The 25,404-nt window shown below is 41.5% G+C and overlaps 1 protein-coding gene across 3 annotated transcripts in view; it reads left to right on the forward strand.

Moving 5' to 3' along the window:
- SLC25A13 (solute carrier family 25 member 13) overlaps positions 1–25,404 on the forward strand; it is a 114,579-nt gene that overhangs the window by 26,981 nt on the left and 62,194 nt on the right. For all 3 annotated transcript variants that reach the window (XM_065666331.1, XM_065666330.1, XM_065666332.1), the window contains exons 3-4: positions 779–921; positions 7,248–7,363. In XM_065666331.1, coding sequence (XP_065522403.1) covers positions 812–921; positions 7,248–7,363 — 226 coding nt within the window. In that variant the 5' untranslated portion in view covers positions 779–811. The remainder of the gene's footprint in view (positions 1–778; positions 922–7,247; positions 7,364–25,404) is intronic.

The following is a 25,404-nucleotide window of genomic DNA, read 5'->3' on the forward strand; positions in this document are numbered from 1 at the left end:
TTGGATCTGTTGATAGCTGTTTTCTGGAGTAGTGTGCCATTAGCTATGGTATAAAGCAGGAATAATGTATGACAGGAGTGTTTGGTAAGGTGTTGGACCTCTTTTCTGGTTTCTGCAGTGTGCTGAGCTGTCAAAGGTCTTGTTTGCTGTTACATTTTTCTGCAGAAATGCTGTTCTCTGGCCTCCTTTCAGCAGTTCAACCAAGGATAAGTACCTGTAGATTCTCCTTTACTGAGGGATAGCTGAAGGTTATGGTGTGTTCCTCCAAAACAGCACCCCCAGGTGGATAGTCTTGTGGGATCGTTGACTGATCGTTTAGACACTGCAGTGTCTAAACTGGCTTTCTCATCCCAAGATAGAATGGCTACACAAAGGAATTATTTCAGATAAATAAGACATGCTGGAGTATCCTGTTGCTGTCAGTCTTCCAGTGAGCCTGAGATGCCAAATCCATGTATCCAAACGTGCGTGTGCTTGTTCTACTTCAAAAAAGCATTTGGTACTGGAGCGTTTCTAGACTGCCATGGAGAAATTGTTGACATGATAAACAAAAAAACCAATGTATCTGCCACTCTTCTGGCTAGGAAGCCAAGCATTCAGCTGCTTAAGTATTCCCCACTTACTCCTTCCTGTTTGGGTGTAGTGGCTGTAGGTTCTTCAGAACAGGACTGTCATCTACTGTAACATAAGCTTGCTCCTGATTGGAAACTATGGTGGTGGTAATAAATGCCTTGAGAAGGATGTATTTGAGGCACTAAATATTATATTCATTTAACAGTATGCAAGTGTGGAGAAGAATGGCGAATTCTTCATGTCTCCTAATGACTTTGTCACACGGTACCTGAAGATAATTGGAGATGGTTTGCCTAATGCAAGCACTGTACAGCTCCTTGCAGGTGTGGTGGATCAGACAAAAGATGGGTAAGTGTTTTTTTTTGTGGTTTTCTTTCTTTTCTCCTGTTTTTCTGTTGTTCGTGTGAAAAATACAAAACCATTCTTCTAGAAAAGTCTGATCTCTGAAGGGTGGTTGGGTTGGGTTTTGTTTTGTTTTGGGTTGGTTCCCAGCTCCCCACCTCCCCCCACAGATACATAAAGGAATACAGTATACTTTAAGTGGAAAGAGTAGAAACAAGGTTTTGGGTTGCAGGTGCCGCTTAGCTGAGCAAAGCTTTTTCTGTCTACTATGTATTTTTAATTCACTGAACCTTTCATGTTTGTTGGCTGGCTCCCCTAACTCCTGCTTTTCTTTCCTTCTGTCTTTCTGTCTCTGTTTACTTTGCATATCTGTCACAGGCGCATTCAAACAGCAATCCAGAATAAGTTTAGATGGTGTAGGAAGAGATCATCCAATAAAGTGCCCCTGCTTTGTTTTGCTGTAGCACTGTTAAGGGTTTTTGCCTGTTTTTTCCCTTAAGAGGGAGGAGGAGCACATAAGGTATTTAGGGAGCCACTTTGCAATTTTGGGAAGACAGCAGTGAAGTTGGTTGCACATGGTTTGCATTTGAAAGGCTGACTTTGCCAATAGGCAAGATTAGCTACCCCTCCATCTTCTTCCCCCCTTCTTTAATGAAATCCTAGCTTTTGCTTTTGGTACTTGCCTAGGCAAGCTGTCTTTTCACCCTTGTGAATGCATTTTTTTGAACCCTGCCTTTAAAGTATCTTTAGAGAAACTTTAGAATAATTAGCTATGGACTTAAAGTCTGTAGTTGTGGCAGTTTTAGAAACCAGAAAACTTCAGGCGTGACTCATATTGGTGGTTGCAGAGAGTTAAAATGTAAGATAAATAAAGCATGACTAGAGAATGCAGGCTTCCTAGGGAACAGATGTGTGCATAACTGAGAACTTTTGCAATAGTTTCTGGGCTGTCTTTTCTAAATGAGAGCACAGCTGCTCAGCTGGCCTCATGTAACTGACAGCTGGGCACCTTAAACCTTGCAGGTGAGTTAATGTGATGATTGTTACGCCTGGTAAAAGATTTATGTAGGAGGTTATACTGAGAACGCTGACATGGTGGCAGCAAGAAAGTGGTGGCTTCAGAGAGTGCTTGACTGAAAATGTTAAGCATTTCTCAGATTTCTTCCCTTGGTTTGATGCCTGCAAAAATGGCACTTTCCAAATTGCGTGGCTTCAAATCCATTTTGTAACAAGAGGATTGAGAGTATAATCCATACCTTGTGATTTGGATCTCCTTCACAAGCAGAAGCTGGTGTTAGGAGGAGTGAAATGTAAAACTGTAGCCTATGTGAACTTGTTGACAAGTTAGGGTTTCATAATTTGGCGTGATCTTGTAGGAGTTTTGCGGTGTAGTGTTGAGGCTTCTGATTGATGCTTTCTGCTGTGGGTAAGGACTGTTTCTCCAGCACAGACTGTGCAGTGACAGGGGACTGCATGTTCCTCATGTGTCTTTGGAGAGTCTCTTGTATTCAGGCTGTCGTCTTGTTTAGCTGCTTCACCAATACTTGAAAGACTGGAAAAGTTCAGAAAGGGATTAGCATTATCTCTCTCCCATTGTAGCATTTTTTGCCATGTGGCCAGGCATGTACTTGGTTCTGGTGGTGTATAAAGTAATTTGCAGGGTGATCGTGTAAAGCAAGGGTCAATCGCTTTTTGGTTCCTGGCATGAAATCTAGGGATGGCAATTGGATATGCTGGTCACCTGTTGAATTCTTTCTAACTTGGCAGTCCACAGCTTCTAGTTTTAAAGTGAGGTACAGAACTGCTATTGTTAGTGTTTGTTTTTAGTAGGCTGGTATGTACATGTTTAGAGACTTACATGTGTTTGAGGTCATGAGAGTCTGTTCAATAATTTAGCTTTATTTCTAGCATAAAATAGAAGGTAGCTTGCAAGAGCAGTGACAAGTTAATTTTGTTACAGTGTTAATGGCTTAAAGTAGTGTGGCTCTGAAAGTACTGCTAGAATATTTCTAGAAGCATTTATCCACTGTCTTGGATCCCTGTTTTACTCTGAAGAAGCATCTGTTCTTCATGACTGGTGAGCACAACCACTTCTCAGTGAAAGAGTGTGAGCCCAGAATCACTAGGGTTGTTCCTAGCACTTTAACAAATGCTTTTTAATTCCTTCTAATTTTGGTGAGAAGTTAGGTATGGGTACCAAGTGTAGTCAGTGAGAAATACTAACCTGGGTAAATCGCATTGGTGAAAGGCAGACAGCACAAGAACTTCTGACTCATCAGCAGAGCAAATGCATGGGCAAAGAGTTGCTTACCCCAGAGCTGAAGAAATCCTGACTGTGAAGTGTAAAGAACTATAGCCGTTATGTACAATCTCAGGCTTCCTTTGAGAAAAGCAAATGCTTTTCCTGCTGATGGCTGGAGAAGCCTGTCAAAATAGTTGATCGGTAATAACATAGATTTTCATGTGGCTGTAGTTTGTATGAAGGAGGCTTAAGATCGTTTACTAGCTCCTGGTCTTAAGTTTCTAATTCTTAGGTGTGGTGGATTTTTTTTGTTGTGTTTTTTTTTTTTTTTTTTTTTTAACTAGAAGGCTTTGCTTGGCTTCAGCTTTATCAGAAACTCCCCCGAAATACAGTGCTTTTCTCAAGGCCTGTCAGCAACAGGCCAAGCATTTTCCATCCTGCCTACAGTAACATACTGTTTTTCAGTCTTTTGTTGTAGTTTTAAACATCTGTCTAACAAAATAAGTATTTACTGCACATATCTGTTTGGACTAAAGTAACTAGCACTTTACTGAGAAATACTGTGTGCTTTATTTTTAGGAAGGACAAGGTACTCAAAAAACTACTTGGAAATGCCAGCATTTTCTGTTACTAGTGGATATAAATTTATCCTCTAATGCACCGATTTACACTATACTTAGTTTACCTAAGTTGTAGCATAAAGTAATAGGTGTAGCTTCAATTTGTGTCCCATTATGTTACCATGTTTAAATTGCTGATACAGTTAAAACATATGTGTTGATTCTGCAGAAAGCTCTTCATCATTTCATTTGTATGTGTTATTACAGCAGGTAATGGCTTTTCTTCTTTGCATGGCTACATGCAGACTTTCTCTGGTGGGAATGCATCATGTCTACCTGGTGCCTAGATAGCATGGGTGTGAGCACCAAAAGAAGCAGCATGGAAGAAAGGAGAGAGTAGTAAATAGTGGTTTTGCTGCACCATACCCAGTTATTGTGTTTGGTCTGTAGCTCTTGTGTGTGGATGTTTTTTAAAATATCAAGATTCCAGCCTTCCTGAATAAATCATGCAGTACTGGCACTGATAATGAGGATGTGAAGGTGAAGGAGGTCTTTGAGCAGTTGGTAGGATATCTTCAAGACTGAAGTGAAATTTTGTAAACATTTTTGCTTCCCCTTCTTTGTGCTATTAAAATCACTAGGCTTTTCTCTGCTTTTGTAACATAAATGAGCATTTGTTTAGGTAGATAAAATAACTCCTAAGCAGTATATTGAAGTCCATGTTAATACGTGCTGTTTAATGACACCTAATGATACTCAGTGAAGGGTTGTGCTAAACCCAAAATGGTGATGCTAAACTGGAGAGAAAATGTGTTACCCAGGCAACTACCCTTGTGCAGTATAGAGAAGTGAGCATATGGCTATGTAGTACACATTATTTCGGCATCTTTAAGCATTAAGAATCACACGTGTAATTGACTGTGAAAAATTACTGCTCAGTTACTGTATTGTATGGTCATAATAGAAGTAAATGAATACGTCGCTGTTAGAATAGATCTGTTGGGAATCACTAGCAGGCTAGCCTACTTAGGGAGCAAAAATACAATAAGAAGAAAATAGCTGGTTTAATTAACATGTAAAAATTGGGTTAATTTGAATTCAGCTGGCACAGGAGATATTAATGTCTCTTCTTTAACAGTCTGGCTAGAACCACACAATTTGTACACTTTTAATCTTCCTAGTACTATGAATAATGTTTTTTAAAAATGGATATGGGGTTATTTTATCTGACTTACTAGTGGGGGTTATTACTTGCAAATGCTGACAAAGAATGCTTCAAGTATAAAATCTTGAAGCAGTATTAGTACAAAGAGTTTAATCAAATCCAGGCCTGATAACATGGAATATATTCTTAGTGTGCTGCTGGATTCTGCTGGGATAGGCACTGTATCTTTTCTGTGCTTTCATCACTGTTCTGGGATCTGTTGATAAGGACGTATGCTGGTTGTTGTTCCACACAAAATGCGGTTTTATCAAAATTACGTTGGCAGATATTTTACATTTTTAATTCTAAACAGTCGTATTCTAGAATTTTGTTGCCTGCTGTCTGTTTTGTTCTGTGTGGACTTTATATAGTTCTAGACAGAAGAACTCAGTGCTTTGTGTCTGCTGTTGTGGAAGTTGTCAGGTATGTAACCAATAATAATAATGGGTGAGCTTTTATAACCTCTGAGTCACATAGTAACAATAAATATGCATAAATGTTAAACTAAGTAGCTTTTGATATATTAGTTTAAAATTGAAGGAAATGTATCTTTTAAAATTTCTTTTGGCTTAGGAGAGATGGAAGTTTTCTTCCATTTGAAGACTGTGTCTTAACAGTGGGGAGTACTGAGAACAGCCAAGGAGTTTAAAATAAACGACTCAATGGCCTGCCCTTGTGCTAATGTGCATATGTAGCAACTCACTGTTGTCCTTACCAGCAAAGCTTAAGGCATGCTTATATGTTTATTGGCATTATGAGTTGTGAGTTTAATATTAAGAATACCTAAGGAGGTTTCTTTTTATTTATTTCTCGCACTACATAATAACCTCTGGTGGCAAATTCCCAGAGCTAATTATTTGTTAGACTTTTTCTGACTCTACATGTGCTTTCGTTTACTTTTATTTAGTGCATATATATTGAGGGGAGGTAAAGTAGAACAGCTTTTTGGCCTTTTCTGTGCCATGCTTTTTTTTTTAACGCTCTCTTTTGTTCGTCATCCTATGTTTTCATGTTCTTCACGGAAATCAGCCTCTGTTACCCTGTGGCTGTTTGGCTGCTGACTTGCAGCAAGCACACTTCTGTGTGACTTGAAATTAATTCCCTTAAGACAGGGAGTCTGGAAATTGCTGTGTAGTCATGGGTCATCATAACTTGATGGAGTGTCTTTTCCAACCTATTCAAACACTTTATTCTTCCGTGTTACTGCATACTATATTGAAGAACCAGCTGCAGTGGGGGTTTTTCTTCTGAGTCAAAGTTCTCAGGATAGAGTTAGTTTCTAATAAAAATGTTTCATGTGTGTTTCCTGACATTTGTTACACTGAATTTTGTTCTTCTCAGGAATAAAACTTTGTTCCCAAGCTACTGCCATGTGAGCCTATTAAAGCTATGCGCTTGCTACACTGACAAAAAGCAGCCTCCAGAGACAGCAATCTTAAACCTCTCAGACTGCCAGCAGGCCCTGCAGCCACGCATTTGAAGACGGTTTTAAACTCTACAACCTAGACATTAAAGAAGTAGCAAAACAGAAGAATGAATGGTTGGCTTTTGCCTTTTTCAGAATGGGAGTTTGATCTCCATTTGAACTCTTGGGCGTGACTCTGAGAAGTTAGAACTGCTTAGGGTGTTTGCTGTATCAAATCGTCTGCTGGAAACAATGCCACATTGTCTCATTATGTATTTTTGCTTATTAACTAACTTAAGGAAGGGCACATCTGCTTTTATCTGTGCTCTGCTACTGTGCTTGTGTGTTGGGAACCTGGCTATAAAAATAAATTTGAATAAAGTGCTCTTGGGCTGAGGAAGAGCCTGCAGACTACTGTTAGAAATTTGTGACTCAACATGCAGGACTAGAGGGCTATGATGGTTTCTAGCAAGCAGATAACACATTGTGATCAGTTCCTTCTGAAGTGAGTGGCAGCGTGTAGGTCTTGGATGCATTTGCTTCCAAAAGCCTTAAGTACAGAGTCTTGAGGGAAGTTACTCATATCTTTATTGGGTGCGGAGGGAGGTAGGCTCCCCCAGAGGGCAGTTCAGTTAGACATGAAAGCTGAGGTGAGTAGCTACACTGAGCACTTTGCTATTTTATGTTATGTTGTGACTTGCTGAGGGGAATAGTTCTGTGTTCAACAAAGTCATTTCCATCTAGTGATATAAAGGCCTCCTGACAGCATTGATGATAGGGCATTTTAGGATAAATCTTAATCCCTATTGTGCACATTCTAGTTATGGTCTTACTTCTTTTGTATAATTTATGCTATATTGTATTTCAGTTTTCTTCAAGCAAGCAGTTTCATAGTTCTTATGTTTTGACTTCATTCCTTAGGTTGATATCCTTTCAAGAGTTTGTGGCATTTGAATCAGTCCTGTGTGCTCCAGATGCTTTGTTCATAGTAGCCTTTCAGCTGTTTGACAAGACTGGCAAAGGAGAAGTTACTTTTGGTAAGACTGTTCTCAAATGTACACTCCTTAAAAATCATACTTATGCCAAAATCTGTTTCACCTTCTATTACTGTAAGAAACACAGTGATTGGTAGGGGAGCTGCACTAGTGCCAAGCAACTTTCTGGCTAATCTTTTTTAGTCATTTACATGTGTACAATATAAAGTCAAGGTCATAGTCGTCTTCATGGTTTTCTTTGGACAGCTGGTCACTTCCCCAGCATGCTTGTGCAGGTCTTCAGAACAGCAGTCAAAGGTGACTGTAGGAAGTGATTGTAAAACCGCAAGAAAGTTGCCAGAAGGCTTGGGTGAATGTTGAGTCTGAAGTTACCATGAATTATTTTTTGTTTAAATTGGCTGTATTTCAAGCTGGCTTCATTTTATAGCTTAAAACTTTCTTCTGTGAGATTTTACAGTATGAATTCATTATTAGCCACCTCCACAACCCCAAAATTCAGCTGTGCCTTGAAAGTGTGGGGTTTGCACTTACAGCATGGGAAATACACCAGGTTAAAACTTGATTATGGGGACTGTTTATTTCTAGATACTGTAGAGACAGCTTTTGATACCTGGAGGACTATCTGTGACCTGCATAATGATAGGGGCCATTCTGTTTGAAAGAAGGATTCACAAATTAGCAGTTTTGAATAACTTCAGACACTGAGCTTGCACTTCAAAAAGTAGGAAGGATATTTTTTCTCTCTAAGTACCTACACTGAATAGAATTGCTGTTTCTAACCTGCTATATTTGGACCCTGTTATCCATATGTCTTATTAGTTGATTGTTAAAACAGTTTTAAGTAAAAGGAAAGTTAGGTGACTTTGACTCTTTTGTTTTTCTGAAATGTGTGGTTCACATGTCCTTTGTCTTTTGCTAGAATTCCCCACACATTTAATGCTCAGTTAAAGAAGCTTTTACCATTTGAACTGACATGATCCCTTTACCATTGCTTGAAGCTTCATTGTATTCCATCCACCATCTCCAGAATCTGTATTTGAAGTTGTGGCTAGTGAGAAGACTTGCTCTCTCTTCATGTGACTGTTTTGATTTCTCATTATTTTAGTTGCCTGTTGAGGTTTGTGAAGGATGTGCTTTTTGTGTGAAGTATTACTTGTTAGAACAGCTTTCTAAAAATTACTATGGATGCTAAAAGATTTGAAAGAATTTCAGGAAAAAGTTCTGCTGATCGTAACCTTGATGAAGGAAGTATTTTATGCCTAACAGTCATGTGTATGAACAGAGAGGCAATGAGAGGTGGCATGCTTTTAAATCAGGAGGGTACACATATTTTGCAGAGGTTTTGTTCCAGTGCAGACAAACCAGGGTTCCTGGAATGCCTGTGATGTGCAGGTTCTTGTCTGCGTCAGAGCCTCCGGTTGCTTGGAGCGCCCGTTAATAATCTAGGAAGAAGTGTAGTCGTTTGATCTGAATGCTGAATCAGTCCGAGTTAACTTTTTAACTCTTGGCATTCTTGTTCCTATTATTCCTGCTGAGAAATACTTCCCTTGGGGTTCGACACAATGATTCAAGGGATTTGTTTGGCATTTGAGGTCCATTGAAGTCCTTCTAGTGAGACAAACTCTTATGCCAGGCTGTATTTAAGGTATTTGAAAGAGGAGACATGCCAACATTGGCAAAACTTCATAGAGCTTTCTTAGTTCCTTCCTCTCCCGTTTTGAAAGCATAAATGCATTTGTAACTTCTGTATAGTACCTTGTGGCTACCACCCCAGCAAACACCTGGAATGGGGAGGATGGGAGAGCTGTCTCACTGTTGTGCATTCTCAGCAGAAGCAGTTGACCTCTAGACAAAGCTAGTTTCCGTTTTCTATCACATAAGAAAAAAATGCTTCGCCCCCATATGAGAAAAAGCAAACCCTAGTATTTTCACAAATAAATGATTCCAATACTATCCTGTAACTTTGCCACTCAGTGCCTCAGTCATGCATCTTTGAGGTTAATTATGAGATCTTTTTCCATTGACTTGAATGGGAGTGGGATCAAGTCCTTATCAAGGTTAGGAGACTTAAATAGGGGTTTTGTATACTGTGGAATTACAGTGTGAAAGGAACAGAAGAAAAGGGAAAGGATCGTTTTTCCCTATACTGCTGTTAAGTGTAGTATCTCAAGGATCCCATTATAAGTCTGTATCTCATTTTATTGTTGCAGAGAAACAGCATGGCTTATCTGTGCAGTCATTGTTTTCCTGTATACTGAGATAACGGTACAAATATTTTAGCTGATACCAAATGGAATATAAGGCTTCCCAGCTGTGAACTTCACATTTTCTGCTCAGCAAATAATCCAAATGTTATTCTTCTGCAGGTGCACTTAACTTGGCACCTTTATAAGACAAATTAATAATGGGCTTAACCTCAATGAGCTATTACACTGAATGCCACGTCAGGCTGTGTATGTTTAGAGAAATGTTCTGGATAAAGAAGTTCCAGTATTTAATTCTTTGTACTTATGTTTCATTGAACATGCTTCACTTACATTATTTTCTGGGTTGGAAGTACCTTTGCTTTTTAGCCATATGTTAACAGCTCTACAATTTGAGATGTTTCATTTCTTTCACGTTAAAAGTTAACTGTACCTGGTTCTTTGACAGAACTTGTATCTATTGAAAAGGGCTGATCCGCAAGTGGTATGGGTATGTGGAGGAGGGTGTATTCCAGTTTACTGCTTTTCAAAGCAAATGAAATGGCCCCTAGTAAATTAGTGGCCAGCGGCTGATTGAGACTACACATGGCTGCTGCATCATGTTGTAGATTTACCTGCTGCTGAAGTGTCAAAGCTTTGACAGTTTGCAAGGAGTTAAAGCTCTCAGCAGGAAAGCCAGAGGAAGTTTAGCTGGCTTTTAAATTCGAGGCAAAGAGCAAACCATTGCTTCTTACTGTCGAGTGTTGACAGGCACATAAAAGCTGATAATGTAAGTCCAGGGGTTTAAGAGACTTAGTAGAGTTGCTTTTTTTGTCGTATGACTGTATTTTAATGCCTCATTAAAGAAGCACAACTCTTTGAAATTCTTTACTAGATGGCATTTAAAAAAAGGTGAGATGGTTGGTTAAAAATGTCAGTGTTTAAAAACTAAGTCGTCTTAACCTCCATCTCTAATTTCAGACGGGTAAATGAAATCATGGAAGCTAACAGTTCTGAGCTGTGAATAATGCAGCGGTGATATCCAGGGACCGGGACTTTCCTATTCTTACACCAGCTCTCACAGCCCCAGTGAAGGGCAAAATAAGTGTTGATCATGTTGGTTTTGCTCACAGAGAAAGGAAAGGCAGAAAAAGAGATGTGGTTGCCTGAGACTGTGCTAACAACTGGCATGGAAGTGGAACCTGGCATTAAAGATTTTCTATTCTGTTTTGTTCTAAAGTAGAATTTCCAACCAGACAGAAATTTTTGCTCTTGTAGTTACAAAATGTAACTGTGGTATAGTGTGTGTTGTTCTGGTTTTGGTTTTGTTTGTTGCCTTTTTTTTTTTTAAGGTCCCCTAGTTCAACCTGGAGCCTTTTCAAAATGGATGCTGTGCCATGCTGCTTTGGGAAATAAGAGTACGCTTTAAAACAAGTTGATCCTTTAATTGAAAAATAAGTAAAAATCAATGAAAAAGCAAAACAAAACCCACCAAACCCAGCAAAAACTGAAGGGAATGGGGAACCCCAAACCAAAGTTGTTGTTTGTTTAGCTTAACATCTGCAGAAGCCAGCAATGTATTCTGCTTTTGTCTCAAAACCAACTTTATTTATATGTAGACAGCAGCTATTGTGTTTCTCTGTCTCTGTTATTAAATGTATCAGTACAGTTCTTAGATAAACACATTAATGAAGTATGCATCTTAGTAAGTACTCCTGTTTGCTTATCTGATATTTGAATTGCCTGAGTACTTGTTTGTAAACTTCCTAAAAGCTCATCGCACTTAATCACAGAATCCCAAGGGTTGGAAGGGACCTCAAAAGATCATCTAGTCCAACCCCCCTGCAAGAGCAGGGTAACCTACAGTACATCACACAGGAACTTGTCCAGGCGGGCCTTGAAAACTTTGTTTGCTTAGACCTTTTTTTAAAGGAACCAGTTTCACAGTTACAGAATAATTCGTGATGGAAAAGACATCTGGATGACATCTGGTCCAAACTACTGCCAAAGAAGGTCCAACCAGGTCAGGCTGCTCAGGGCCATGGCCATCTGACGCTTGAGTATCTCCAACAGTAAGAGATTCCACAACCTCTCTGGGCCATGGCCATCTAAGGCTTGAGTATCTCCAACAATAAGAGATTCCACAACCTCTCTGGGCAACTGTGGTTTGATCCTAAACTGGTATTTAATCAAAGTATCTGATCTAGTTGAAGATGTCACTACTGACTGCAGCGAGGTAAGACTAGGTAGGATTAGATGACCTTTGAAGGTCCCTTCCAACCCAAACTATTCTATGATTCTATAAAACGGAAGCTACTGAATCCATATTAAAACACTAACGTTTCAGGTTTAGTTTTAAAAAGACAAAATGTTAATGCTCCAGTGTCTGAAGCCATAAGAGCACAAGATCGAAATCTAGCAAAAGATATAACCATTTCTGTGTTGCACTGTTTGAAACAGAGCTGTTGGAAAGCAAAACAAACAACAGGCTGAAGACTTTAAATATTAATTTTTATAAATCCATGCTGTCATTTCCGTCAATCTTTTAAAAAACTGAACTTTGAAACTCAATTTTAAAATAAATTGCAAGGTTCTAAAACAAATAATTGTTTGTCCTGTGCTACCTCTAATTAAGAAACAGATACCTTGTCATTGGTTTCTGATCCCTGTACAAAAAAGTTGCTCTATTTTCCCTCCAGGTGAACTGCCTGCTGGTTCACAGTGGAGGTATTTGGTCTTTGAAGTCCTGGGGGCTTTCTTCTCTCCAGTGTACTGATTGCTTATGTTTAAATGCTTACTGTACAAACAAGTATACTGCATTCACATTTCCATGCTGTGATTAAGAATTATAACAGAAATAATGCTTAGGAAATAAATAAAATACTTTGGAAATACTTAGAAATAAAATGCTTTGGAAAAACGACAGGGCACTCTTGACCCAATAAAGACCACGAGTACTCCCCAAGTAAGAATTAACTATGTGGAAACTTGAAATTTTCAAAGAAAAAAAATGGAAGTCATTATCCCACTACATTTTACATTCAAGAAAGTCACCTGACAGAACAAGCTACTAAAACCTTTAATGGGTACAGTCCATAAATACCTGATCCATTACATCTGAAATTCTTTCAAACTGTTTATTTGAGCAAGTACATAATTTTTTCATGCCGTGTCATCATGAACTCAAATAAAATTAATACTCTCTCAATGCAGAGCTAGAAAAAATTCATCATCTACAAAAATCCCATTGCCCTTACAAAACAGCTACAACAGTTTTGGAGAACAGCTGTCATTGTAGGCTCTATTCTACACAAGTTGTATGTTCTACACTTTATGTATGCTATACTTTTACACAATAAGTGACTTCTGCATGGTACAGAAAACCTGAACCAAAACCCTAGGCCTTGAAAAAAAAATATTTTAACCAGCTGATATTCCTAATAGCAACTTCTGTAAAGAACACAGGGTACCTTCTGTACAGAGGAAAACAAAAGACAAATTTGAAAATACATGAATTACCATAAGTTAGTAAGAGTTCCACATGCACCAGTAACTTTTTCAAACCCTTCTAGAAGTAACTGCTTCCATATTCATCACACTCAAGGCCCTGAAGAGGAACATATGAGTATTATAGCTACAACTTAAACTAAGCAAAATTAACGCAAAGAGTGTGGAATAGATATTTTAGAATCATAGAATAGTTAGGGTTGGAAAGGACTCAAGATCACCTAGTTCCAACCCCCCTGCCATAGGCAGGGACACCTCACACTAAACCATCCCACACAAGACTTCATCCAGCCTGGCCTTGAACACCGCCAGGGATGGAGCATTCACAATTTCCCTGGGCAACCGATTCCAGTGCCTCACCACCCTAACAGGAAAGAATTTCCTCCTTATATCCAATCTAAACTTCCCCTGTTTAAGTTTTAACCCGTTACCCCTTGTCCTGTCACTACAGTCCCTAATGAAGAGTCCCTCCCCAGCATCCCTATAGGCCCCCTTCAAGTACTGGAAGGCTGCTATGAGGTCTCCCCGCAGCCTTCTCCAGGCTGAACCGCCCCAACTTCCTCAGCCTGTCTTCATACGGGAGGTGCTCCAGTCCCCTGATCATCCTCGTGGCCCTCCTCTGCACTTCTTCCAACAGTTCCATGTCCTTTCTATGTTGAGGACACCAGAACTGCACACAATACTCCAGGTGAGGTCTCACAAGAGGAGAGCAGAGGGGCAGGATCACAGAATCCCAAAGGTTGGAAGGGACCTCAAAAGATCATCTAGTCCAACCCCCCCGCAAGAGCAGGGTAACCTACAGTACATCACACAGGAACTTGTCCAGGCGGGCCTTGAATATCTCCAGTGTAGGAGACTCCACAACCCCCCTGGGCAACCTGTTCCAGTGCTCTGTCACTCTTACAGTAAAGAAGTTCTTCCTGATGTTAACGTGGAACTTCCTATGCTCCAGTTTACACCCATTGCCCCTTGTCCTATCACTGGATATCACTGAAAAAAGCCTAGCTCCATCATCCTGACACCTACCCTTTACATATTTGTAAACATTGATGAGGTCACCCCTCAGTCTCCTCTTCTCCAAGCTAAAGAGACCCAGCTCCCTCAGCCTCTCCTCATAAGGGAGATGTTCCACTCCCTTAATCATCTTTGTGGCTCTGCGCTGGACTCCTTCAAGCAATTCCCTGTCCTTCTTGAACAGAGGGGCCCAGAACTGGACGCAATATTCCAGATGCGGCCTCACCAAGGCTGAGTAGAGGAGGAGGAGAACCTCTCTTGACCTACTAACCACTCCCTTTCTAATGCACCCTAAGATGCCATTTGCCTTCTTGGCCGCAAGAGCACATTGCTGGCTCATGGTCATCCTCCTATCCACCAGGACCCCCAGGTCCCTTTCCCCTTAGCTACTTTCCAGCAGGTCACCCCCCAACCTGTACTGGTACATGGGGTTGTTCTTCCCCAGATGCAAGACTCTACACTTGCCCTTGTTAAATTTCATCAAGTTTCTCCCCGCCCAACTCTCAAGCCTGTCCAGGTCTCGCTGAATGGCAGCACAGCCTTCTGGTGTGTCAGCCACTCCTCCCAGTTTTGTGTCATCGGCGAACTTGCTGATGGTGCACTCAGTTCCCTCATCCAGGTCATTGATGAAAATATTAAACAGCACCGGTCCCAGCACCGACCCCTGAGGGACTCCACTAGTCACAGACCTCCAGCTAGATTCTGCGCCATTGACCACAACTCTCTGCCTTCTTCCTTTCAACCAGTTCTCGATCCACCTCACTACTTGATCGTCAAGCCCACACTTCCTTAGCTTATCTATGAGGATGCTGTGGGAGACAGTATCAAATGCCTTACTGAAATCAAGAAAAACTACATCTACCGCTCTACCATCATCCCTCCACCTAGTCACTTCCTCATAGAAGGCTATAAGGTTGGTCATACATGACTTCCCCCTCATAAAACCATGTTGGCTGTTCTTAATGACCCCCTCATCCTTGATATGCCTAGTGATGGAGTCAAGAATAAGTTGTTCCATCACCTTTCCAGGGATGGAGGTAAGGCTGACCGGTCTATAATTACCCGGGTCCTCCTTCTTGCCCTTCTTATAGATTGGTGTGACCTTTGCCATCCGCCAATCCTCAGGCACCTCGCCCGTTTCCCACGACTTACCAAAGATGATGGAAAGTGGCCTAGCAATGACCTCCGCCAGCTCCCTCAGCACCCGTGGGTGCATTCCATCCAGACCCATCTATTTACAGATGTCCAGATTGCATAGCTGATCCCTAACCCAATCCTCATCTACCAAAGCAAACTCCTCCTTTGTCCTGACTCCTTCTGGGGCTATAGAAATCCGGGGCCCTCGGGGAGAGTCTGCAGGAGTAAAGACAGAGGCAAAGAAGGCATTCAGCACCTCTGCCTTCTTTATATCCTCTGTCTCCAGGGCACCCACTTCGTTCAGCAGTGGGCCTGTATTGCCTCTTGTGTTAGTTTTATTTGCTATGTATTTGAAAAAGCCCTTTCTATTGTCTTTAACCCGACTAGCAAGATTGAGTTCCAAGGAGGCCTTAGCTGTCCTAATTGCCTCCCTACATCCTCTAACAACTGTCCTATATTCCTCCCAAGCGGCCAGCCCCTCCTTACATAATCCATAGATTCTCCTTTTCCACTTGAATTTGCCCAGCAGCTCCTTGTTTAACCACGCCGGTCTCCTAGATCCCTTACTTGATTTCCTACTCATTGGGACGCTCCGATCCTGAGCTTGGAAGAAGCGGTTCTTGAATGCTAACCAACTATCTTGAGCCCCTTTACCGCCTAGTACACTTTCCCATGAGACTTCCCTTAGCAGTTGACTGAAGAGGCCAAAGTTGGCCCTTCGGAAATCCAGAACAGTGGCTTTGCTAGGTATTCTATTCCTCCCACACAGGATCCTAAACTCCACCATCTCATGGTCACTGCAGCCAAGGCTGCCATTGACCGTCACCACTTCGACCAAACCCTCCTTGTTGGCGAGTACTAAATCTAGCAGCGCTGCTCTCCTAGTTGGTACGTCCACCATTTGCATTAAGAAATTATCATCAATGCACTCGAGGAACCTCCTAGACTGTGAATGACTGGCTGTGTGAGTCTTCCAGCAAATATCGGGGTAGTTAAAGTCCCCCACGACGACTAAGGCATGTAGTCGCGAGGCTACTTCCAGTTGCCTGTAGAAAGCCTCATCGACTCCTTCGTCCTGATCAGGAGGTCTGTAATAGACCCCCACAACTGTATCACCCGTGCCAGTCTGCCCCTTGATTCGTACCCACAGACATTCCACTTGCTCCTCATCCGACCCCGGACAGAACTCAACACATTCTAGTTGCTCTCTCACGTAAAGAGCAACTCCACCACCTCGCTTCGCTGACCTATCTTTCCTAAAAAGGACATAGCCATCCATGACCACATTCCAGTCATGTGAACTGTCCCACCATGTCTCTGTAATTGCCACTAGATCATAACCTTTAGCCTGCACACAGACTTCTAACTCCTCCTGTTTATTCCCCATGCTGCGTGCATTGGTGTACAGGCATTTCAGGGAGCCAGTCCTAGTACCCTTTTTCCCCTGCGGGACAGGGTCTAAAAAGCTATCCTTTCCCACAAGTGAAACAAGAGATTGATAGTCCTCCTTAGCCCGCCATCCTTCAATCCCTAGCATGTTCCTCTTGGGCTTGTCCCCAACAGGCCCAGTTAAATCCCCTCCCCCCTTCATAACTAGTTTAAAGCCCTGTCAATAAGCCCTGCTAACTCCTGCCCCAAAACCCTTTTTCTTCTCTGGGACTGGTGTATCCTGCCTGTCACCAGCAAACCAGGTGTCCCATACAGCAGCCCGTGACTGAAAAACCCAAACCCCTGCCTTTGGCACCAGTCACGTAGCCATACATTAACCTGCAGAGTCTTCTTATATATCCCTTCACCTGGGATATATATCCTTATATATCCCTTATATATCCCTTATATATCCCTTATATATCCTTATATATCATATATATATATATATCCCTTATATATCCTGGGATATATATCCTTATATATCCCTTCCCTTCATGGAGGTTTAAAAAACTATACAGCTATTGTGATGAACTGCAGAGGTTTTCCTCTATGACAGAGTTCTGATACTTATTCAGTATGCAGACAGTTATTACAGGAGTCTCACAATTGCTTTCTTGACCAAAGGATTAGGTTCAGACTGTGTGAGCTAGTTCTTGCTTTTATTAAGGAGGATTATTTATTTTATGCTTTACCCTGTCATTGCTTGGTATGACTTGGCTCTTCATATGGGATCTGTAATTCCTTTTATTTTTCTTGTACAACAACTAGATTAGTAATGCCCAGCCCGGTACATTTGATACCATGTAGAGCAAGGAAAAGCTTGATCTGAACTACCAAAATAAATTGCTAAGGCTGTAAGCTTTGATCACTTGATAAATTGCAATATTCAGCATTTTTGGTGGAATTTCCATTGCTGGTTGAAATTGGTTAGAAGCTGTTTGTAGTTAGTGATCTGTTAGCTTACAGCTGTTGGTTTATAAATGAGAGTTGCCTAGATATGATGATCTGAACAGCAACATTACAAATGCAAAATTTGTTTAGTCTCTGATATTTGCTGTTGTTTGTACTGGGTTTCACACAAATAATGGCCAGCTTTAATTAAAAGATTATTAAACGTAAAACTTGTTACTGTATTTATTCTCTTCAAAATTATTTTTGAAATCTTTTTGCTACTGTCTTTGGGTAGTTCCATTTCTAGACACATCAACTGGGCAAGTTTGATTTGTTTTGGGTCTTTTTTTTTTCTTTTAACTAAGATGCTACATAACCAGGCAGACAGTCACAAAGTCAATTGTCACTTTAAGTAATAAAGCGAAGCTCCATCCTGTTACACAGTCGTGTGTCAGTTGGTCTAGAAAATACAGCTAAGGTGTCTGGTATCTCGGTTTGTTCTTTGTTGTTGGGTTTGGTTCGTTTTTTTGTTTTTGTTTTAAATCAGAGTTGCTTATTGACAGACACCAGGTTGAAGGCTGAACAAGCTTCTTGATCATTACCAAAACCCAAGGAATGATCAAGGAATCATCAAACAGTTCAGACTAGAAGGGACTGTGGCAGCCATCAGGTTCAAGCCCTTGCGGGGCCATCAAGACCAGGTTGCTCTGGGGGCAGCATCCAGCCAAGATTTTAAATATCTCTGAGGCTGGAGATTCAGTGGCATCTGTGATCATCTTCCAGTGTTCTTCCACTGTTACAGTGAAGGATAATTGCCTGATGCCTAGTTGGGATTGCCCATATTCCAGCTTGCATCCATTGCCGCTGTGCATCTCTGTTTTCCCTTCACCTTCCCATTAGGTAGTTGTGGACAGCAGTGAGGTCCTCTTTTAGCCGACCCCTCTCCAGGCAGAGAAAACTGCATAGCGTCAGCCTCTCCCTGCACATCGTGTGCATCAACCCCCAGCTATCTTATATGGAGAAAATAGAAGCGGTATTTTATTTTCACGAGCCAGGCTGTGCTGTTTACATTGGTGGAAGCGATCAGGGTTCTTTATTATTCTTCTTCAGGGCAAAAGGCGTAACTTTAGTTTTTATGCCCTCATGGGGCCTAGTGCCTTCCAAACCTGTGGTCTTTGGGCTCTGGCAGTTTGTTGCTCACTTCTAGGGACGCCAGGAAAGGTAATAAAGAAATGCAAGGCTGTTGCCAGTAACTGAAATTACAGATATCCACAGCTGAATTGGAAATATTTTTAAGGGATTGCATCTTGGAAAAATGATGCAAACTTTTTCGGTAAGTCAAGTGTGTAATATTGCATGTATAAATTAATGTCATTTCCCCTTACGCCCAAGGAGGACAGAAGAAGCAGGCAAGCTTGGATCCAGAGTCTTAACTGCTTAGAGTGACAGTAGTCTTGGAAGGAGCTTGCTTTTTTTTGTGGGGTATTTGTTATGTTTTAGCAGAGGTAACAGAAGTGCTCAGGTATTTCAGTCAAAAATCAGAGCCAAGCTGATTTGAGCAGTACAGATATGTCAAGAGGAAGTGAATTCGTAGTTTTTAGAATTGACAAGAGCACAGCCAACTAGAGCAGGAGGAAGGTAAGAGGATAAAAAAAACCCATGATAACATTTTCAGCAGGGGGTGAAACTTGAAGCTTGTCATGAAAGACACATGCATGTTCTCTGTGGTAAAATTTATCTGCAAGACTGCTCTGTCTGTGTTGAAAAGTTCGGAGAGGGCAGTGAAGTTACAACCAAATGAATTTTTGTTCAGTAGCCAGTGCCTCTCTCCTAAAGGGAATGAATGCGCGCTGAACTTTTTGTTAGAATTCGCACTGCGCTTTATGGTTTGCTGGGGGCTTTTGGGAGATTTTTTTGTTGCTGTCATCTTTGAATTCTACTTATGACATCTGAAAATATCGGTTAGCAGTACTAGTCTTCGTCTCTCACCTCTGTGTGCGGCAGGTGCTCCACAGTGTCTGTTGCTTCTTCCAACCACAAAAGGGATGTGCTTTCCATTTGAATGGAAGTAGCTCTTCTAAGTGAGAGACTCCAGCCTCCTGCTTCTCTGCCCTGCTGTGGCTGCCTCTAAGAGTGCCCGCATGCCCCTGGGGCTGTTGCAGAGTGGTTACTTTTCTGCCTGGGGATTGGTGACAAGTCAACTAATTCATTTTATGGGTGCATCTGAAGAAGTATCGTAAGCTTTTGCTTTTCATTGATGTGCTCCAGATGTTAGTATGTTACCTGGAGGTGAAAAACCATTGTTAATGCATCTATGTTTTGATATTAGGTGCAGCTTTATTGCAGTTCTTTAAATGATCAGTTTGTACTACAGAAAGAACCACCCTGATTTCTGAAACTTTTCTCATGACTTATGAGCAGTATTTTCTGAGCAACTGAATTTCAGATTGCCAATTTCAGATTGGCATGCATGTGTTGTTATGGTATTGTGTCAGAGATCCGAAGAACTGCTCAGAAGCTGTTCCAGTTCAGTTGGTCAAAAATGCACTTTTTATGAAAGGCTAACTGTAGATTTGCACGATTGACTGTAATGGCTCCAATTTTAAAAGACAGAGGTAACAGCACTTCCGGTTGGTGGGATAATTCAAGAATGCTACATGCTCAGATGGCTAAAATATTGTGCTTTGTTCTGCTACTTCATGCTTCTTTAAAAGAAAACAATAGGTATGGAAAAGATGAGGAAAAGCCAGTTTGAGAGTAGATTTCAACTATGAGGTTGCTCTTTGGTTAAGAGTAGGCTGAGGGTTAGCCATCTTTCATGTCCTGTTGGGAAAAAATAAAGCCCCAACATGATTACTAGGCAGCATTTGGGAAGAAACCAGAAGCTTCCACACCAGAATATATTTCAATTGTGGCAGCAGCAGTATACCACTTCAAGCTTAATTTTTATTTTATTGTTTTTTCCTCATCCTCTTTTCAAATTGTCCTGGAATTACAGATTAGAAGATAAAAACTTCAGCAGGCCATAAGAGCTAGGGAAGTGTTTTGTTATTACAAATTTTAATATGAAATTTCAGGTAGCAAAATACACATAATTCTGCTGTGTGTGTAATTTAGTTTTCTAAATTGGAAAATCTGCAGTTACCTAGCAGTTAATGACTATTTTTTTCCAACATTTGGAATGCAGAACCTGATTTGATAAGCTGATAAAAGAAAACAAAACTGGTAGCATGTTGGAAGTGCTGAAAGTGAAAATTACAGTTTAGGTAGTTTTGGGGGTAGATAGTTAGACATTTTAATTGAACTAGAATAGTTTTATACTAATACAGTACTGTTGTGGGAGTACATTTTGTGGTGCATTTGAAGCAAGTATTTAAGTGGGGGAAAATGCATGTTAATGCTTTGCAAGAATTTTTGTTTGTTTTTTTTTTTTTTAATACCATCTATCTAGCAAAATAGCTGTTAAAGAAACAGAGCTCTCAAGTCTGTACTGGAGAGTAAAGTGTAAAGTTTAGGATAATTTCTTTGAGCCAGGATTTTACTTTTAGCCCTTTGCTTGGTGTATTAAACTGCTGTAGGAAACAATCGTGAATTCTGACATAAATTTGTATTCGTGAACAATTACTGTGAAATTAGCCTTTGCCAGTGTAAAAAAAGGTGTTGAGTCAGTCTGAATTTTGGAAGTCCAGTGTTTTTAACATCTCCATGATAGGAATAACAGAAATGAGTCCAGATGATGTGATTTCGTTTACCCACATAGAAATGGGGGCATTGAATTTGATATGACAGTTTTGGTTACACACAAGCAGCACTGGCTTATGTTAAGCAGCGGAAACCCCTGCTTGTCCATTACAGTTCAGCACTTATCCACATCTGGACTAGCTCAATGTAGTTAAATTGGTTAAAATTACCATTTTTATTATTTGAATTTAATTTTGTCTTTGGGGATATTCTCTGAATTTGGAGTAACTAGTCCTATGAAAACATAAGCTACCACTTACACATGCACACATATGTACACAAAATTATGAAATGAAGTGAATTACAGGGGATTTTGGGGTGTTTATATTCAAGTGTGTATGTGCAGCCACATTTTTCAGGTGCAGATGAAACTGATGTTAGTCCAAATGTATCGGGTCCACTAAGGAAGTGTTTTGCACTCTTTGGAATGAATCTGTTTTAAAACAGTAGCGGTACCACACAATAGTGTGCAGATAAATTGCACTGACCAGGGCTGCTGTCGTTTTTCCAATCACCCCCACCCTTCTTGAGTTGTGTAATACAATCCTATTATTTTAAAATTATGTGCTCCGTTTCTACTCTGCCAGCTTCAGTTTGAACGTTTTACCAGATACTTTCCTCATAATATTTTAAGAAGGAAGGAACCTAATTTAATTAATTTGTTTATTTATTTAAAATCAGAATTGCAGAATAGGTTGTGGTCCATGTTTTGCAAAGGGCTTAAAAGGCAGTGAAAATATAGCAGGAATATATTATTTCAGGGTTTCTAACCTGTGGAAAAGGTGTCTGTGATAGCCATTTGTGCTCTTGTTTTGTTGAGGGAAGTTAGAGGGATGAGTACCTTTCCTTTGCAATCCTTAGTAATGAAGCTATTCCAATGTGTTATTTAATTTACAGTTATTTAATTTATGAAGCTATTTCAACTTGTTTTCTTGCAAAGCTGCAGGGAGTTGAAGAAGGTGACTGTAGTGCTTGTACTTCCAGAGTGTTGTACCTCATCTGAGTGAATGGGGGTGAATGGACTACCCAACCAAACAGTTGGACTACCCATCTTTCCACATCTTAGCTGAGCAGATATGATCTTGACATATGTTTTCCAAAATAAAAAGTCATCATTATAGAACACTTAGTGCCAGACTGTAGCGTGATGGAAATAAACTAGCTGTGCATTTGATAGTCTCAAGAGTAAATGAAAAAAACCCCAACAAACCAAAAACTCCAAACAAACAAACAAACAAAAAAAGCCAACCCAAACATTGGATAAGCCCCAGCAATTCCAGTAAAACAAGGTAATACAAAATAAGCATTTTGAGTGTTTTTGACATATATATGCGCATGTCTCTGTACACACATGCTTTTGTACAAGTTTATTGTACTTTTTCTGTGGCCAGGAGCAGCAAGGCCTGACTGCTTCACTATGCAGATGGGCTTCCAGCTGAGCAAGGGTGTCAAGAGGCCAGGGCATAGGTACAGACCTCACTGGTGAGGAGTGCAGTCCCACACTACCTGAGCAAGGACAGAAGAACAGGTCTGGTGCAGTGACCAGGATCAGCCAGACAAGTCCACAGGGACGAGGCAGGTCCAAGCTGAGGCTGGGAAGCCGGAGGTTTGTGGTCACTGAGATGCAGGAAAATCCTACAGCATGGGTCAGGCAAGAAGGATCAAGGACCCGAGATGAGGCTTCTCCTAGCTGTTTCTCCTGCAGCTGTTTGCCTGGACCCTGATTCCTCGTGCTCATGGGTGGGTCATGGGGAAGAGACTACAGAAGCTGGTGGTGCACTCAGGGTCATGAAGCTTACGGAAGATGTGGAGTTTGCTTAAATGGACAATGAAGACCAAAGCCTGTGGAAATCATTCTGTTCTCATCTCCACTGAGCTTGAGGTCATGTCTTAATTGGCAGCTGGCAATGTACTGGGGTTTCCTAGTCATGGCAGTGAAACAGCTACTCTCATCAATAATTTCATTTGACCAACTGGACTTCCTACTTTGCCTTTCTTCTATGTAGAATTTAAGTGACCTTGTAAAAAATTACACTTTTTATTACAGCTCTTTAAAGGAAACTGTTTCCAAATGCATGAATACAGGTGCTTAACCATTAACAAAATATGATTTTATAAAGGTACTACCTTTTGTCTGAGCAGAATGACAGGGATTTGCATATTCAGGTTTTAAAAACCTTATCTCTTTATACTAAAATTCTAAGGCCCAGTTAGAATTAAACTTGGCTAGGGATGTTAAGGGTAACAGGAAGGGATTCTATAGGTACGTAGCGAATAAAAAAATAGACTAGGAACAACATAGGCCCCCTGAGGAAGCTCTCGGGAGAACTGACTACACAGGATTTGGAGAAGGCTGAGGTTCTGAATAACTTCTTTGCCTCGATCTTCACTGGCAAAGGCTCTGACCACACCACCGAAGTCTTGGAAGGTAGACACAGGGACTGTGAGAATGAAGACCTTGGGCCCACTGTAAGAGAGGATCTGGTACGAGACCATCTTAAGAACCTGAATGTGAACAAGTCCATGGGACCTGATGAAATCCATCCGTGGGTCCTGAAGGAGCTGGCGAATGAAGTTGCTAAGCCACTGGCCATCATATTTGAAAAATCATGGCAGTCAGGTGAAGTTCCCGACGACTGGAAAAAGGGAAATATAACCCCCATTTTCAAGAAGGGGAAAATGGATGATCCAGAGAACTACAGACCAGTCGGTCTCACCTCTGTGCCTGGCAAAATCTTGGAGCACATTCTCCTGGACGGCATGCTAAGGCACATGCAAAACAACAAGGTGCTTGGTGATAGCCAGCATGGCTTCATTAAGGGGAAATCCTGCCTGACCAATTTGGCCTTCTATGATGGGGCTACAGAACTGATGGACAGGGGTAGAGCAGTTGATGTCATCTACCTGGACTTGTGCAAAGCGTTTGACACTGTCCCACACGACATCCTTGTCTCTGAATTGGAGAGACATCAATTTGATGGATGGACCACTTGGTGGATAAAGAACTGGCTGGATGGCCGCACACAAAGAGTTGTGATCAATGGCTCAGTGTCCGTCTGGAGACCGGTAACGAGTGGTGTCCCTCAGGGATCGGTGTTGGGACCGGTCTTGTTTAACATCTTCGTCACTGACATGGACAGTGGGATTAAGTGCGCCCTCAGCAAGTTTGCCGATGACACCAAGCTGTGTGGTCTGGTTGATACGCTGGAGGGAAGGGATGTCATCCAGAAGGACCTTGACACGCTTGTGAGGTGGGCTGATGCCAACCTTATGAAGTTTATCCATGCCAAGTACAAGGTCCTACACCTGGGTGGGAGCAATCCCAGGCACAGCTGCAGGTTGGGCAGAGAAGAGATTCAGAGCACCCCGCAGAGAAGGACTTGGGAATGCTCGTTGATGAGACGCTGAGCATGAGGCGGCTTCAGTGTGCCCTCGCAGCCCAGAAAGCCCACCCTATCCTGGGCTGCATCAAAAGGAGCTGACCCGCAGGTCGAAAGAGGTGATCCTTCAACCTTAAGGGGCAGACTGGCACGGGTGATACAGTTGTGGGGGTCTATTACAGACCTCCTGATCAGGACGAAGGAGTCGATGAGGCTTTCTACAGGCAACTGGAAGTAGCCTCGCGACTACATGCCTTAGTCGTCGTGGGGGACTTTAACTACCCTGATATTTGCTGGAAGACTCACACAGCCAGTCATTCACAGTCTAGGAGGTTCCTCGAGTGCATTGATGATAATTTCTTAATGCAAATGGTGGACGTACCAACTAGGAGAGCAGCGCTGCTAGATTTAGTACTCGCCAACAAGGAGGGTTTGGTCGAAGTGGTGACGGTCAATGGCAGCCTTGGCTGCAGTGACCATGAGATGGTGGAGTTTAGGATCCTGTGTGGGAGGAATAGAATACCTAGCAAAGCCACTGTTCTGGATTTCCGAAGGGCCAACTTTGGCCTCTTCAGTCAACTGCTAAGGGAAGTCTCATGGGAAAGTGTACTAGGCGGTAAAGGGGCTCAAGATAGTTGGTTAGCATTCAAGAACCGCTTCTTCCAAGCTCAGGATCGGAGCGTCCCAATGAGTAGGAAATCAAGTAAGGGATCTAGGAGACCGGCGTGGTTAAACAAGGAGCTGCTGGGCAAATTCAAGTGGAAAAGGAGAATCTATGGATTATGTAAGGAGGGGCTGG

The sequence above is a fragment of the Lathamus discolor genome, chromosome 2, assembly GCF_037157495.1.
Source record: "Lathamus discolor isolate bLatDis1 chromosome 2, bLatDis1.hap1, whole genome shotgun sequence".
Lineage (NCBI taxonomy): Eukaryota > Metazoa > Chordata > Aves > Psittaciformes > Psittacidae > Lathamus > Lathamus discolor.